The sequence below is a fragment of the Thunnus thynnus genome, chromosome 8 (genome assembly GCF_963924715.1).
Source record: "Thunnus thynnus chromosome 8, fThuThy2.1, whole genome shotgun sequence".
Classification (NCBI taxonomy): Eukaryota; Metazoa; Chordata; class Actinopteri; order Scombriformes; family Scombridae; genus Thunnus; species Thunnus thynnus.
The window spans coordinates 405,585-423,285 of NC_089524.1; the positions used below are offsets into that span (position 1 = coordinate 405,585).

General features: G+C 43.7%; 2 protein-coding genes across 3 annotated transcripts in view; one reads left to right on the forward strand and one right to left on the reverse strand.

Annotated features, from left to right (window-relative positions):
* The window catches only part of serpinc1 (serpin peptidase inhibitor, clade C (antithrombin), member 1), a 17,185-nt gene extending 15,791 nt beyond the window's left edge, over positions 1 to 1,394 (forward strand). Inside the window, exon 8 of the mRNA XM_067595978.1 lies at positions 5 to 1,394. Within this exon, the coding sequence (XP_067452079.1) occupies positions 5 to 181 (177 nt within the window). The 3' untranslated portion in view covers positions 182 to 1,394. The remainder of the gene's footprint in view (positions 1 to 4) is intronic.
* Positions 1,117 to 15,961, reverse strand: zbtb37 (zinc finger and BTB domain containing 37). 2 transcript variants are annotated; one of them, XR_010929158.1, is made up of 5 exons: positions 15,555 to 15,961; positions 12,147 to 13,091; positions 11,642 to 11,741; positions 3,320 to 10,820; positions 1,117 to 3,250 (listed from the first exon to the last, which is right to left on the reverse strand). XR_010929158.1 is itself a non-coding variant. In XM_067595977.1 (4 exons), the coding sequence occupies exons 2-4, from the start codon at positions 13,070 to 13,072 to the stop codon at positions 10,290 to 10,292; spliced, it is 1,557 nt and encodes a 518-aa protein (XP_067452078.1). In that variant the 5' UTR covers positions 13,073 to 13,091; positions 15,555 to 15,961; the 3' UTR covers positions 1,117 to 10,289. The 2 variants fall into 2 exon arrangements, 1 of the variants encoding a protein (XP_067452078.1); XM_067595977.1 differs by having other exon boundaries at positions 1,117 to 10,820.
* Positions 15,962 to 17,701: the final 1,740 nt, after the last annotated feature.

The window sequence follows — 17,701 nt, forward strand, 5'->3', positions numbered from 1 at the left end:
GCAGGTGAACGAGGACGGCAGCGAGGCGGCGGCGGCCACCACCGTCGTGGCGCTCGGTCGTTCCATCAACATGAACCGGGAGGTTTTTCTGGCCAACCGGCCGTTCCTGCTGCTCATCAGAGAGTCGACCATCAACACGCTGCTGTTCATTGGCCGAGTGGCCGACCCCTGCGACCAATAGAAACTGCCCGCTGTCAGCCGAGTCAGAAATCATCAAAATACTAAAAATCAACATTTTAATTTAACCCAGAACTGTGAACATTGTGTGAACGTTGTGTGAACGTTGTGTGAACGCTGTCAGTAACACTTCAGAGATAAACGTTTGTATGTTTCCTGTGATGTCAGAATAAGAGTTTATGTGAAGATCCGACAGACTCAGCATGAAGCTGCTGTCTGCTGGACCGACACATTCACGCCTGTTTGTGTCTGAAACTTCACTAAAAGTGCAGATTTATTTCCCCTGTGAGACAATCAGCTGATGGTGATTCAACTGAGCTGCGGTTTGTTCTCCTCATGTATCGTACGGATTCAGTCACACAGGAAACATCGTGTTTATGAACCCGCCATGTTTGAAAACCAGGAAGGTCTTTTTGTGCATTTTCACACCTTCTTATCTCTCAGTGTGAACGCAGCAGTCACACTGATGGTGATGATGCGTTTTCACACCAGAGACGGTTTGAAAACACCATAAAAACACTTGATGTTGTTCTGAAAGTATCTTCAGAATCATCAGCGTCTCTCTGAACCATCTGGAGAAGAAACCTTCTGTCTGCTGAACGATAACAAAGATTTTCACCAGTTTCACAAGTCATGACTCTGTTTCTGAATCAACAGCTGACAGGAAACGTGTTAAAAATCTTTTTTGTCATTTTCTCATCCAGATGGTTTGAAGAGTCTTTGAGGAAACATCTTCTGAACAACAGGAAGTGTTTGAAAAGACCTTCTTGATGCTGGTTCATAGTCTCAGTGATACATGACAGAATCAAACTAACTGGTTTCATTTGATTCATGACTTTCTGTCTGTTAGTCGGTTACGCAGCGTCACACTCAGCGTTCGCTGTGCAGGTGCATTGTGGGTGATGAGTGCTGTAAAGAAAGAGGCGAGTCGCTGCCGTCGACACTTAAAGTGCTTTATTTCCTTTGAAGGAGATGCGACCTGTGAGTGATCTAGTGGTCATAGTGAAAGAAGCTTCTTCACATTTTTCTATACTAATCAACCTTTGGCCTCACACCCCCCCCCGCCCCCCCCACACACACCCTGCCCCCCCTCCACCAACATGTTTTAGCAACAGCGACATGCAACATAAAAGATCTTCACATAAAACCTTTCAGGTTCCTTTACTATAAGTACCTCCTCTTAAAAAATGTACAGTATTAAAAGTTAATTTACTAAACTTTTTTTTGTGACTCATTTTCTGCTTCGATATATTAGGATATACTTTGAGGAATCAACAGTAAAGAGTAATCTCATTAAGTGAATATATCTAAATGATTCATAATTAGGCATGTTGTGGTCAAGGTTACTGGATATTCATATACTAAACATCTGATTCACGCAGTCAAAAATAAAAAGAATCAAAGTTTCAGACTGAAGCTGAAGAAACCGACGTTTGGTTGTAAAGCAAACAGAGTCGCTCAGAGAAGAAGAAGAAGAAGAAGAAGAAGAAGAGGAGCCCGGACCGACTCACAGACACGATGAAGACCAGACAAGGATGACGAGGATGATGAGGATGATGAGGTTGGGTCGTTTTCACAGTTTGACTGAAAACAAAACTGGAACAGAACTGAACCGAGGAACCACAGAAGAAGAAGAAAAGTCGTATTCTGAGCTGTGAGTCACTGAAACCTTCGTCTTTACTCGCGACGTTTGTTCAAACTGACAAAACTTTATTATAAATTCTAACAGCAGAAAACATGTTAGAATATTTTCATTTAATGGAAGTCTTTATTTTAGCCATCAATGATCTTTCTGATCTGTTGTTTGGGAATTAAAATTGAATTTGTGGTGATTTTGGATTTCAGGATTTTAACGTCTTTGTGTTTTTAATGTTTTTTATCTTTAAACATCTTTGAACCTTGTTGGAATTCATAAATAAATCATATTATACTAACGAGGAGCTGCAACAACAGGATCCAATAAAAGTGAAATTATATTTAAAGCTTCAATTTAAGGATAAACTGATGAGGTGACTGATGACGGGCTGTAAACAGGAAGCAGGGCTCAGTAAACATGGCGCCGCTTCAGGTCACATGAGGTCGACTCAGATCCGACTTTTCCTCCTTCAGATTCCTCGACTGTGACTGGCTGGAAGTGACGTGACTGACAGGATGTTTTCAAACCTGTGACGTGCTGAAGACATGACCCCGTCTCACCCAGTCTGAACCGGTTTCTACTGGCTCACACTGGTTTTACTGGTTTCATCATCTTCAGATATCACTACTCACAGGTTAACTCATGTCTTGCATAAGTGTGAGCTTTGTGTTGGAGCTGGGCAACATTTCATCACCTCAAAACTGCATTTGGGATGTTTGTTGTTTTTAATTGATAATCTTGATACATTTTGCTTCGTAAATTCACAAAGCGAAATAATTACTGAGTCACATTTTAGCCAGAATTTCTTAAAATGTCTGTAATAAACATGCTCACCTCTTTACTTCTTGTTTTGTACGTGCAGGAGGTCAAATGTCAAAACTGATCCATCAGGTGACTGAAAAGTCTGTTACTAGAAAATATCATTTAATGTGCTAACTCTTCCTCAGCGAGCTTCATTTCATACAAGAAAAACTTTTTTATAAATAAAACTAAAACCTGTAAGTTAACCTGCTAACGTCTGAAGAACAGACTCATAAATAAACCTTCCTAAACCAGTCAGAACTGGTCTAAACCAGTCACACAGCAGGAGCCCACTGCACCAGCATTTCACAAGTTTAAACGTTGCATCATGATTAACTAAACGATCTACATGTCACTAAATTAAAACCAGTATCAACAAACTGTTTCTTAGTAGAGATAAGATGTAAGTTTACAGTAACAGTTACATAATGTACTCACAAAACTAATGTTAGCTTGATAGCTAACAGTTATGTAATGTACTGACAAAACTAACGTTAGCTTGTTAACTAACAGTTATGTAATGTACTCACAAAACTAACGTTTGCTTGATAGCTAACAGTTATGTAATGTACTCACAAAACTAACGTTAGCTTGTTAACTAACAGTTATGTAATGTACTGACAAAACTAACGTTAGCTTGCTAGCTAACAGGAGCCGTTTAGACTGAATGAAATACAGTCAACACGTCTGACCTGTGATGTGAACTGAACATAAATCATGTTGCTGCTCTTTCCAAACTGTATGAACAGTAACTACATGTGTTTGTACCTACATTTACAAAGGATTCACAGTTAAGTTTAAATTTCACGTTTACAAAACTAAAACTGTTACAGCTCATATTACTAAAGTTTAAACTTGCTTAAACTTTCCCTCAGTTTTAACGGTGCAACCCAAAAATCACCAGTTTAGTTCTTAATGAGACGTTACAGGATTTACTGACTGTTTAAAGCTGCTGGAAACCAAAACCAGCTTTCTAACTGTAATTTAGGGTCTTATGTACGTAATAGTGAGCATCTAAAGAGTATTAGAATTTAGTTTCAATCCAAATCCAAATAGTTGAAGTTTCTGTAAACTTTCCTGACGTTGGGTTTGAATTGGGCGATAAGCAGATTGTCTCATTTCTGGTTGCCGGAGCTTCTGTGTTTATATTCTTCGTTACTGCGGATAATTACCTGCTGAACATTTAAACTTACTCTAGTGCTGCTCAAGCACTCTTAACTCTCTCCCTCTTTTGGTGACTTTCTGTTAATCCCACAGCTGTTTACATGCTTTTCAGATCTGCTACTTACTTAAGCTTAGCATTTAGCTTTGCAGCTAACTTAGCTTAGCAGTTAGCGATGGCTTATCTCTCTCCCTCTCGCTCTCCTGCTCTCTCTTGCTCGTTGTGTCTTATGTTTAGTTATTCCTCTGCCTCCTTTAGTGACAATCATACGTGTAATGAATGTTGTTTATTAACCGTGAATGAGGTGAGGCTCAGTGCGTTAGCGGCCCGGCACCATGGAAAACCAGTCGTTAGCTACTGTAGTTAGCCAGCTCCCAGTAGCCGCGGCGGATGTCAATCAAAACGTGATCTGTGACGCCTACAGTCTCGTCATATGTTCATTTTTACTATTTCAAGCTAAATTTCTAGAGACTTTAATATCTGCTCCAGTTCTGACTGGTTCATTCTGGTTTAAGAAGGTTTTGGATGAACTGGTTCGTTTAGTTTGTATTGTGACATAATAATAAATTCTGCTTAATTTGATCAGCAAAGATTAAAAGATGAAAAAATGTTTCATCATGATATGAAACACAAAAGGTTAAAGGTAGAATGATTGAAACTGAATATGTCCAAATACATTAAATATTATTTTCAGTCAGCAGACTTTTCAGACGCCTCATGTCTTCAAAATGTTAGCTAACAATTTCTTTTTAGGGCCCCGAGTACCGAGTGGTGCGAAGGTCTATTGTATCTGAACAAGTTATTAATGTCTCATAGTTGAGAGTTCAGGCCTGAACACATCCACTGGTCAATACTCATCAGTCATAGCGCCACCTACTGGCGACAGGAAGTCAGCCTTGTGTGACAAACATCATCCGATTTACACGGAATTTACACGGTGCGGTCTACACATGATGTAAAGCAACATGTTGTGTTATTAGTGGGTGTTCTCTAGCGCCACACAGTGGACACAGGAAGTGATATTTAACTCCTTCCTGTAACAGACTGCGTTGCAGCCCGACATGCGTGAAGGTGCGAGGGCCCGATCTTCGCTGCTTGCAGCTTTAATCATGATTGTTTTTCATTCAGTTCAACATGATTATCTTCATAAACCAGGTGACCTGATGTGAAAACTATATTTTTTTATTTTGTGTGTTCAGACCTTTCAGGACTTCGGGGCTCCGTACAAACAGATACTGTGATATGTGAGCAGTAACTACGAGGTGTCCTGACTTATGACAATAAATGCTGAGATTTAGAAGTTTTAACCCGACTGAAACTACGTCGGCGTGTCTTCCTATAGAGATGTGAAGTGAGAGGAGATATTTCAGGCGCCTCTGGTTTCAGTAAAAGTCTGATTCAGTTTCTCTCAGACTGTCAGAGACTCTCAGTTCTCTCTTCTACAGTTCAATCAACATGAAACTCTCCTGTTGAATCATCACAACAACAGATGAACTGTGTCAGTAAAAGTCGAAGCTACAAGACTGTGGACATAAAGGTTTCGGGGTAGAAGTAAACTACGTCCCACGGTGCATTTCAGCAAGAAACAGCCAATCACAGAGCTTCAAATTCTGTCACGTGCGTCGCTAAAGATCACGATGTTGAGAAAACTGATTTTAAATTTGAACAACTTCAGCGACAAAGTGTTTTGAATTCATTATGCTCTGTATACCTCTGGCCAGCTTTGTCTCCATAGCAACAGCAGCAGAGGCTCATGGGTATTGTAGTGTAAATACTGTGAAGTGGTGTCAGAATATAAACCTGTAGCATCGTCACATCATCAGGAGAGTCCTGAGTTTCTGTGTTCAGTAACATCGAGGAGATCAATTAAACAAACATCTGAACTGTGAATACAGAACGAGGAAAAACAGGAACCAGCGGCTGCTCACACTTCACTGCTCTGTAGGGTTTTAACGGAGACCTGCCAGCCAATCAGAAGCCAGTATTTTCTGTGGTACATCTGAAGGCGGTTACTAATATTTGTGATCCATATTGCCCAGCCGTGGTTTGTGTGCTGTTGTCTTCTGCAGCGACTCGCAGGCCTTTCTTACCTGCTGCAGTTGTTGTTTGTTTACAGGCGAGTTTTATTTCTGCGGCGTGCAGCTCGCACTGAGGTTTAACTATTAGTGTCTGCTACGTAGGGAAAGGTAAACGTCCGATTCACTGAACAAAAGGGAAGAGTCTGTATACCTGATAGTTCCTGGTTTAGCCTGAAGAGTGAGTGCGGCGGCGGCGGGATCTGGGAGGAAAACTCGAGTCCAGCCGGCCGGCGTGAGGACAGAGCCGCTGGCTTCACTTGCATACAAAAAAAATTACCGTCCACTGAGAATCTGTTTCACAGCTCTGTAGAAAAACAGTAAGAGCCGATCCGTGTGCTACCTACTGTATCTGAATTCAACTCCTAGCTCGTTTACATTATTCATATGCAAAAAAAATCTTAGTAGTTTAAATATGCTTGTCTGATAATAAGTGTAGATTTTTCAGTGTTCTCTTTATAAAAAGTTCAGTTTGTGACCCCGTCTCTCTCTCTCTGATAAGTGCTGAAGTTGTTTTGGTGTTTTGGAGGGCCGACGTGGCCACGCCGTCTTTCCTTTGGTTGCCAGGTAGTCCGACCTGCTCCCGCCCTCCAGCAGTTGAACTTTGACCTCTGGAGGGTTTTTTTTAGTCCAGCTCCACAGCCTGGCTACTACATCCATGTGGTCTGACAGGGTCTGGCTCCTCAACCTGTCGCTACCCGATCAATGTCAACCTGATCAGAACCATCAGTCGTTATTGACGCATCGCCTTTACTGCACATGTGCAACTAGTAGGTACAGTACAAATACTAATCAATACTAATCGAACAATGTCATTATCATTATATGCAAACTGTATTCTGGTTGGGAAAGCTGAGCAGCTGTTAGCTATCAAGCTAAAATTCGCTGGAGAGCTAGTGTCAACTAGAAGGACGTTATTCTTCACTTTGGATGTAGCTATGCTAGCAGTTTCCACAGTTTCAGTTACTACAGTAGCATAAAATCCATAAAGTTCCAACATGTAGCTTTGGAGATGTTGGAGGCAGGCTAATAGTTTCCCCCTGCTTCCAGTCTTGGTGCTAAGCTAGGCTAATGAGACAGAGAACAAGAGTTCACTAACAGTCTTAAAAACATGGAAGTGCTTCTAAAAATCAGCAAATACACAGCTTCAGTACACAGATTACTTAGCATTTTGCTAGCGGACTAAAGTTTGTATTGTGTGTCAGTGATGTCAACATCAGCTAAAGAAAGGTAGCTAATTAGCTCACAAACATTATCTCCATTAGCAGAGGAGGTCTGTATGAATAAACCAGTCACATTTTTACACAATTACAAGACTGGAAAGCTTCCAAGCTAACGGTGATTTCTATGTCTGCCTAAGAACAATAACTGCTAATGTTAAATAGCTGTTAGCTGAGCAGTACAAGCATTAGCTCTTTTGGAAATAGAGGTGTGTGTTGTGTAATTATAATAGCTTTGAAATGATTTGTACACAATGACTATGCTAAAAGTTAGTTTGCTTGCAAGCTAACGTTGATTACTTTCTGCCTCTTAAACGTCTGTTTTACAGTCAACTAATATTAGATAACTAGCTCACAAACATTAGCTCCATTAGCAATGGAGGTTTGTGGTGTTTAATGAAGTAGTAATAGCTCTGAGCCAGGATAATACAATATGTACACGATTAAAAAGAAAAACATAGCGTGACATTGATTTTCTGTGTTTTCAGAGGGAAACTAACTGATGCTAAATGCTAAACACTGTTTCACAGCTCCTAGCGTTCATTCTGTTAGCAATAAATTAGCTCTGAACAAGCCGAATACAATTTGTACAGTGAGTAACAAAATATTGGTTTTTTTTGCAAGAGCATAACTTGCCTCCATTTTTGGTAATGACAACAGCTATCATGTTTTTTTTCTGTTTATTCTCTCTGACTGGATTTAAAGTTATCAATCATCTGTAGCTTCTGTTTGACTTCTTTAGTTTTAGTCTCAGTTTTTGCATTTATGGCTCAGACTTGTTTGAACAGAGTGCAGCTAATTAAATGCGTCATTAACTGCAACAGAAGTTCCTGATCAGGTAGTGACACTCGTCCTCCAGTATGAAGCTTCTGTCACACACATTGTCAGAGCAAAAAAGTGTCCAAGAAAAACAAAACAAAAAAATCCAACACATGCTTGTTTATAAAAATATCTGAGAAGACTGACGGAGATCTCTGTGAGTGGATCAGAGCGCCCCCCGGTGGTGCTATGCTGTGCAGTGCAGTGCAGCAGCTGTATTGCGTAGTGATGAGAGGTAACTGAGCTGTGTAGCTTATCTGAGGCTGGACGCCGTCCAGTTTTCCTGCTGTGAGTCTGTTCAGTCAACAGGCTGCCAGATGGTTCGATCTAATCGACCAGATCTTTAAAAACTGAGTTTAACTGCCACCTTACTCAAACATATTTCTGAGGAATTTATATTCATTTTACAGCCAAATTAACACGTCCAGTGTGATCAGAGTCCTTCACTTTCATTCCATTGCTGTTTTTACTTCCACAAAAAAACATGAGCGTGGAGACGTATCTATCTATATCAATATAAATCTGTTCCCGGAGCTTTCGACTGTATCTCAGGGCTTTCCTCCGGGGGTCAGTAGACAGCGGGAGGGGGATCAGGGGTACCATCCACATTCAACACCAGGTAACGTCCTTGAGCGGGGACAGGGGGGTTGTGATCTGCCCTGCAGGTACGACCATCTGTTATCGTGACTGAAGTCACATGATGACACCTGAGGAAGGCCATGGGATAAGGTCCAAAGCTCTGAGATAGGTAAGTAAGTGGACCTTTAGAATATTATTAATAGATGAGAGAAGATGTTTTCAGTTTAAAGGCATACTACGCAGGATTTTCCTAGAAGACAACGTATAGACTCATACGACAGGTATCAGTGTGTGTCTGTGTCTACACAGACTCTGCTCTCTGCTTGTGTTTTCTTATTATTTTGCTGTTCAGGGTGTTTCTGGGCGTCGGCCTTTGGGCAGTGGGTGTGTAGCTGCCAGCCAATAACAGCGCAGGGTGTGAGGTTGGGATCACATGGCTCCGTATCTCTCCTCTGTACCACAGCGGACAGGATGCAGCTCTGCGTTCACTGCTTTGTTCTCGCCAGTGCTGCTCGCTCTCTTAATTCACTCTCTACCTCGCACGACCACCGCTGCTCTCCCTCTCTCCTCTCAGCTCACTCTGGTCGAGCCGAGGAGGAGGGGCCAAATCCTGTATAGTATGCCTTTAAACCTTCTATCAATCATTCACATTAGTTTCAGTAAAAAAACTTTCTATCACATTTCTGTGACTGATTCTGCTTCAGATTTATATATTTTATATCTAATATTTAGATACAGTAAGTGGCGCGTATGGATCCAGTTGGCGATTTAGATGTTAAGAGTTTGATAAAGGTGATTAGAGCTGAAACAAGTCAATTAATTGAATTGCAGAGTGACAGAAATCTGCAATTATTTTGATAATAACTGTTGTTTTATGTAATTTTTCAAGCAAAAATGCCAAAAATTACATTATTTGGTTCCAGCTTCTCCAATGTGAGGATTCTGATAGTTGAGTTTCACCTTCGGCTTTCTTGTTTGCATGATTTTGTGAAATCTGTGATTTTTCTGTATTTTCTGACATTTTGTAAACAAAACTGAATCAATAAAATTATAAGTTAGTCGTAGCCCTAAAAGTGACAAACGTCCACATGTAAAAGTTTTAAAACTGGATCATTTGGATAAAAGAAAGAAAAAACCCTTCTAGGATCAGGACTGAGATGCAGGATGTGATGTCATAACAACAGTTACGTAGTTTGAAGTTGGGTCGTGTATCCAGATTGTCTGCTGGACTTTATAACAGAGGAAAGCTGAAAAACTCCAATCACACTGGACCTGAACTTTAACAGTCGTAGTTTTCTCATTGAACCTTTTTGTGCAACTGAATGTTTTTTACGCCGTTGTGGCACTTGAAGAGCGAGCAGGATTATTATTACTAATCCAGCTGCTCCAGATTGTCTCAAAGCAAATATTAAGGATTTGAAATGTTGAACTGGCACTGAGTAGTTTGGCAAAGTTTCCACCAGACAGACTGCTGTGATGCTGCTTTGTGAACCTGTAATACCTGTAAATATAAAAGTAGAAATCTGTAACATAAAGTAGACGGAGGCTAACGAGGACCACTGCATCGTGTGGTGTATGAGGTTGTTGGAGTGTGTGGCATTTCTTCATTTAGCTTAATCTGTTCGGTTTGGTTAGTGAAGGTAGATGCGGTTTAAAGCGGAAAAATCTCAGTTCTGACTCTGAGGTGTCTTTTTCTGTCGCTGCTTTGACTTCAGCGGGTTCAGCGTCCTGTTGGCTTCAGGTGCAACAGGATCAGACCGGCCCTCCAGGTCTGCACCCCCCACCCTGACCCGGACCCCACCCTCCTCCCTCCCTCGGGGTCAGTCGGGACCCGTGGTGGACACCGAGGCCTGGGGACCCTCGCTGTACTGGCCTCCGCCGCCGCTGCTCCCGCCACCACCCCCGCCCTCGGGCTCCTCTTGGCTGGGGGAGGCCTCGTCGCTCGGGCCGCCCCGGGACGTGACAGAGGTGGTGGTGGTCTCCGGGGACGCGCTGTGGGCCTCCTGTGGCGTGTAGCCTGGGTGGTTCTTGCGAAAGTGCTGGTTGAGGATGGCCTGGAAGGGGAAGCTCTTGCCGCAGACGTGGCAGTGGAAGGGCTTGTTGCCGGTGTGCTTGCGGATGTGGTACTCCAGCTGGTCTTTACGGGTGTACTTCTTGCCACAGATGCGGCAGACAAATGGCGTGATGCCCATGTGGAGACGCATGTGGCGGTCCAGGCTGCCTTTCTGGTTAAAGGACTTGCAGCAGTAGATGCAGGTTAGACGAGGGTTGTAGCGGAACCAGCGGTCTCCTACCTGCTCCCTCAGGTAGTCCTCGTAGCCACCCATATCAAAGGCTGCGTGCTCCTCCCCCTGACAAGCAGAACAAATCGTTAGTACAGCCCAGACCAGGACAGGAATCAAACCTTAGTACCGCCCAGACCAGGACAGGAATCAGACATTAGTACCACCCAGACCAGGACAGGAATCAGACATTAGTGCCGCCCAGACCAGGACAGGAATCAAACCTTAGTACTGCCCAGACCAGGACAGGAATCAGACATTAGTGCCACCCAGACCAGGACAGGAATCAAACGTTAGTACCGCCCAGACCAGGACAGGAATCAAACGTTAGTACCACCCAGACCAGGACAGGAATCAAACGTTAGTACCGCCCAGACCAGGACAGGAATCAAACGTTAGTACCACCCAGACCAGGACAGGAATCAAACGTTAGTACCACCCAGACCAGGACAGGAATCAAACTGACTTTCTCTGACTTTCATGATCTTTCTGGATGAACATGTACATGTGTCAAACTGCTGTGAATGTTTAGTTTGTAGTGGCTACTGGGGAGAATCTGGAGGTCCTGTAAGAGGGTCTAGTGATCTCTGGGTTTCTTTAGGAATAATAACAGCAACTAAAGAGGTTCAATGGGCCTTTTAGGGGGTAGAACACAGATTTTACTGCATTATGTTAGACAGCATTCTCTAACACACATGAGGGAATATATTTTAGAAGATTATTGGTTTACATCTGTCACTCGTCTATATGATGTAATTGTCTGGTTAAACAAGACTCCTGGTCTTAGTATTTCCCAACAACGGACTTTATCCAACAGGCTCATGAACACAGCTACAGTTAGCAAACATTATAATCCACCTGTGCAGTAGTAGAAGATGGTTCTTCAGTACCTGTGAGCTGGGCTGCCGCAGCTCATCCACCCTGCTGGGAGACTCGCTCTTCGCTCTCTGACGCTCAGCCAGGACGACCACGCTGCCGGTGGGACTGAACCTGACGCACGCACACACGCACACACGCACACACACACACGCACGCACACACACACACACACACACACGCACGCACACACACACACACACACACACACACACACGCACACACACGCACGCACGCACACACACACACACACACACACACACGCACACACACACACACACACACGCACACACGCACACACACACACACACACGCACACACGCACACACGCACACGCACACACGCACACACGCACGCACACACACACACACACACACGCGCACACACACACACACACACACACACACACGCGCACACACACACACACACACACACACACACACACACACACACACAGTCATCAGGTGTCTAAAGTTCAGTCAGGATGAAGGATGGACGTGTGTCATCACTGTGTCTCACCTGTCTGTCTCACTGAAGCTGCTGGACGGCTGGACACTCCGGGCCCCCAGCGCTCCCACCGGCCCCGTCACCAGCGTGCTGCGTCCCGACGTGTCAATCATCACAGTGGTGCCCTCCTCCACCGGCCCACCCTCCTCCTGGTGCTCCTCTGCTCCGATCCAGTCCTCCATCCTCTCCGTCTTGATCCTGATTCCGTCCACGCCGCTGCCCTCCTCAGCGCTGCCGGCGCGCTCTGGCTCGCTGCTCGTCTCCATGTACCACTGACCGGCCCGGTTGATGCGGAGGATCGGTTCTTTGCCCGCTCTGCCGGCGGGGGCCCCGGGCCCCTCCAGGCCGCTGTGGTCCACGGTCGGCGGAGGGCTGAGCGGCTCCTCGGCCGGGCTGACGGCCTCGCACGCCTCTGCACCTCCCCGTGGGCCGAGCAGTCGCAGGCCACCATGATGGCCGCCTGCTCTCACCACAGCCTCCAGGGTCCTCGTGCCCCTGGACCCCCGTGCCGCCTCCTCCTCCGTGTGTTCCTCGTCCAGATCGGCCAGGCTGATCTTCAGGTGGATGCCCTCCAGGATCTGGGTGCAACGGTCGATGATGTGCTGCATCTGCAGGAAGCTGGCGGCCGTCAGATAGCTGATGATGTCAGCGAGCTGCAGGCAGAGGCGGCCCGTGTAGCAGAAGGACAGCAACTGCTCGAACACCGACGGGTTGCGGATCACCGTCAGCGACACGGTGCTCATCTGGCTCAGAGACATGTGGTCCCGGAAGTACGGCGAGCTGGCGGCGAGGACCACCTTATGGGCACGGAAGCTCTGGCCCTGCACGTTGACCACGATGTCGCAGAGGCGGCCCTGAACACGCAGCTGGTTCAGGTGGGACAGAACCGAGTTACTGAAGTCCGGGACGTCCAGCTGGATGCTGCCGGAGCGCTCCATGCTGCAGCCTGCAGGGGCTCTGCAACAACAGGACACACTAGGATCAGACCTGCATCATGCAAACATTAAATGATGTCACAGCAGACGTTTCCCATCACATGTCAACGCCACAGCGCCTGCTGTGACATCACTGATTGGGGGTGTGGCCAGAGGAGACACCTGAACATTGTCGTCAGGTTGATTCCCCACAAAACTGACTTTAGCTGCTTCTTTTATTCATTCATTAATATTCTGTTGAGTTTCTGCTGTGGAAACATGACAAACTAAAGAACTGCTGACATAATTGATCATCAAGTGACAGCCAATCACAGTGTTCATCCTGGAATCCACTGCACCAGAAGAAGAAGTGCAGGTGAAGAGGTTTCAGTAAAGTTGTCGTACAATTCTTGATATTTATGTTTTTTCTCTTTTTTCTTTCTTTCAGAAGGTTTTGTTGATGTTTGTATTTGTGTTTCTGAGCGTGTGAACCAGCATCAGCACTTTCAGATTTCTCTGCTTCCTGACTACATTTCACAAACTCTTCATCACAGCAGGTGACGTTCAGGTGTTAAACAGGTTGGTTTTGGTTAAATGTTAATAAACAAGTTGTGTGTTTTCTGTGTATTAAACCAAGACCACGACCTTTAACTTTAACTGACCTTTATCAGTGCTGACAGTGAGATTAACAGTCATATAAACGGAGCACAAAAAGTAAGCAAATGTGTGTTTGGTAGATTATTTCTCTGTTGTAACGAAGCTTCTTGGCAATAAATCTTATACCGTTGGAAAGTCTGTTTATTTCCCTTTTAAATGGAGCCACATTTGTAAGGAACCTGCATTTGTGGGATGAGCAGCAGAGCTGAAGATGTGGGTTGTGCCCCTCACGCTGTGGGATGAGCATCCCATTCTTCAAGTCAGCCAACGTGGTTGTGTTGGTCAGTCTGGCACCAACAGCGCATCCAAGCTGATCCCACAAGTGTTCACTGGGGTTGAGGTCGGGACTGCTGGCAGGCCGTTCCATCCTCTCCAGTCTGGAGGTCGTCTCTGATAAACTGACAGATGCTGGTTGAAGACTGGGACCAGACTGGTGACCAGCATGAGGAGGAGGAGCCAGGCTGTTGTGGCTGTGTGTGGTTCTTCCACACGCTACTGAGGCTCCTGTTTGTTAAATTAATCAATTGTTAAATCGTTGATGTGTCTTATTTTGTAGAAGTGAAAATATGATGAGCATGTGGAATTGTAGTAAGTAATATACAAAACACTACGAGTTGCACAACACCAATGGATCGGTGAAAACAACTCCTTTAAAGGAGTTTTAGAAAGTTCTGGTTATAATCTCCGGGAAAACAAAACTTTTACCAGATCCAGTTGACCTACGCCGGCCACCAGACAAACAGGAGACATCTGGAAATATTGGGAAAGGGGGGAGCAAAGTACACCACACACACACAGCAGAAATTAAGAAATGTCCAAATGGTGCAGAGACACCCACTCCCAGAGGTCAAAGTCCAAGTGAGCATTTGGCTCACGTACTCAAGTGCCAGAACTCATGGGCAGGAAGTCACGTCTGCTTTTGGTGTAAATATGTTTGGGTGTGAAGTTGAAGCAGCTGCATTGGTGACGTTCTGAGTTTTGTATGTTTGTAATGAAATAAAGTCCCGTTGGTCGTCTGCTCATCTCTCTGGTCTCAGCGTTTGGTGTGAACATCTTAATATAACCTTTCAAACTTCAATCATCCACCAAACACCAAACAAGAGTCAACGGCAGAATAAGCTGTTTGGCATCGGCAGAGAAGATTTGGCAAATTTTTCATGGCCGCAACCCACATCCTCAGCTCTGCTGCTCATCCCACAAATGCATGTTCCTTAAAAATGTGGCTCCATTTAAAAGGGAAATAAACAGACTTTCCAACGGTATAAGATTTATTACCAAGAAGCTTCGTTACAATAAAGAAATAATCTACCAAACACTAATTTCCTTACTTTTTGTGCTACGTTTAGTTCAGATATTATGTTGCAAAATCACATAATTTGTTGGTAAAAACAGGAAATATCATGTTACTAAACACTTTAGTGACACATTAAGTATCAACACATTTGCAACTTTCCAGATTCATGAATGAACAACATGAACTGTTGCATCAGTGACACATTAAAGCAGCTTCAACTGTCCAACTGTTGCTGATTTTTGCTACTAAACACAAACTTGTGCTTATTTTCTTCTTCTATTATCCGCGTAGCCCTGATACCTGCACGACTCACCTGTCTGTGATGTCACACAGTCTGTGATGTCACACAGTCTGTGATGTCACCTGTTTAAAACTGATGATAAAACCAATCAGATGGCAGTTTGAGCTCAGAGTAAAAGCATCAGTAAACCTGAACCCGGTCACTGAATCCACTGCAACACCTGTTCAGGTATGACAGCAGGACCCTGATCCGGATCAGGGCCGGTGTGCCTCCGGGGACCAGGTAAACCTCCAGGTGTGTAGCCGGACTCTCACCTGAGGGGATGCGGGGGGGGACAGGGGGAGATCGGGTCTGGTCTGGGGTGCGGTGCTGTCGAGGCTTCAGTCCTGCAGCCAGCTGAGCATCGTCAGCAGGACGGGAGAGGACGGCTCGGCTCGGCTCAGCTCGGCCCGGCAGGCTGCAGCTCCACCCGCCGCTCCTGCAGGCTCCGGAGCTCCGCGGCTCCAGCGGCACTCGTGTCTGCTCAAGGCCGGGGAACAGTAGCTGAGCTCGGGCTCCGGTCCGTCAGCAGCCGCTCTGCCGACATTCCGCTGGGAGAGGGAGTCGGGTCAGTGTCGGTTCCGTGTCGGTGGGCTGCTGCTGCTCATCTTCCTTTTTCACGGCAGAAGGGCCGAGGCTGCAGGAAGGAAGGAGGGAAGGAAGAAAACGCGCAGGGCATGCTGGGAGCTGGAGTTCATGACCCGCAGGAGCGCTGGCGTAACGACCGCTTTAAAGACTTCACTTCCCAGCATGCAACTGTGAGGAGAGGGGTCATCATGGCACTTTGAGTTTGGCAGAGTGGAGTTCAACACACACACACACACACACACACACACACACACACACACACACACACACACACACACACACACATTATTTTATTTTGTATTAATTTAATTGTCAGATTTTATTTCTCTCATTGAATCCAGACATGTTCTAATGTATTTATATCACTTGTATGAAGTTTATTATTATTATTATTATTATTATTATTATTATTATTATTATTATTATTATTAATATTAAAACAGGTTCCCAGTGTTCCCAGTGTTCCTAGTGTTCCCAGTGTGTTAAACCAGCAGTCAGGTGTCTGTAATCATTCCTCCTGTTCATACTGGATATTAAAAGATGCTTCAAATGTGTTTTCAATGGAAGTGATGGAGGATAAAATCCACAGTGTGTCCACACAGTCATTTAAAAGTCTGTGTGAAGCTTCTATTCAGCTTCATCAGTCTGAGTTAGTCATATCAAGTGGATATCTGACACATTTACAGTCTTTTTAGCATCAAATTCCCTCTTTGTGTTTCCTCGGACAGTGTTTCCCTGTTGAGCTGCAGGTGGAAGTATAGTAACAAAAAGAGGAACTTTGGCACTAAAAAGACTGTAAAGTTGAAAGATATCTACTTGATTTGACTCATTTGGACGCTGAAGCTTCATATTAGCTTCAGACTGTGGATTTTGTCCTCCATCACTTCCATTGTAAGGTCATTATGAAGGGATCTTCTAATGGTCAGTATGAACAGGAGGAATGATTACAGCAAGAAAAACAGCTTTAATGTTCATTTGATGACTGACTGCTGGTTTAATGACACATTTGATAAACTGTGAATTCGTCCTTTAATGCTGATAATAATTTTAATAAATGTCGCTGCACAGTTTAGATCAAACTTCCTGGATGTTGATATTAATTCGGTTCTTCAGTCTCAGTGAAGACGAAACGTCTGACTGTGACACCAGAGGATCAGTTTATAAATATTATATATATATATATTATAACATTACAATCAACCAAACACACAACAATATTTATATTATATTTATGTTTTATTTTACTGCACTGAATAAAATCCAAACCTGCTAAAATCTGATAAACTTGATAAAACCCAGATTAATAAATTCTGTTTCTTTTTATTATTATTATTATTGTTGTTGTTGTTGTTGTTATTATTATTATTATTATTATTATTATTATTCTAAGTGAGTTTTGATGAAATGACGTCTAAACTCAGATATTTATTGAAATGCAGGAAAAACAACAAAAGAAAGCTGATATTTATCTTTATTGTCGGTTACCATGGCAACAGTTTAAAACAATTCAACACAAAGAACAAAGTTGAAGCATCAAGAAACAAGAATCCCTCAAAATATCCAACAACAGCTCAAACTCAAGAAGCTTTTATTTATTTAATTAATTAATTAATTAATTAATTTACACATTAGTGTGAAATATTTGATAAATACATTAATTATTAACGAGTGTTTCAATAAAAACAACAAAAATCTCTTAAAATCTTTTGTTTCTAAACTTCTGTCATAAAAACCTGCAAACACAAAACACTGAAGATTCAAATATATTAAATATATTAAATATATTAAATACTTTATTAGAGCAGAATCAGCTGTTGACTTTATATAAAACAAT

What these genes read in the sequence shown, in the direction of transcription:
- zbtb37 (XM_067595977.1), bottom strand. Translation starts at nt 13,072, where the DNA reads ATGGAGCGCTCCGGCAGCATCCAGCTGGACGTCCCGGACTTCAGTAAC. An exon ending in AGCTTCAGTGAGACAGACAG is followed by an intron (nt 11,742 to 12,146) that starts GTGAGACACAGT and finishes TGCGTGCGTCAG; the next exon opens with GTTCAGTCCCACCGGCAGCG. An exon ending in TGCGGCAGCCCAGCTCACAG is followed by an intron (nt 10,821 to 11,641) that starts GTACTGAAGAAC and finishes TCTGCTTGTCAG; the next exon opens with GGGGAGGAGCACGCAGCCTT.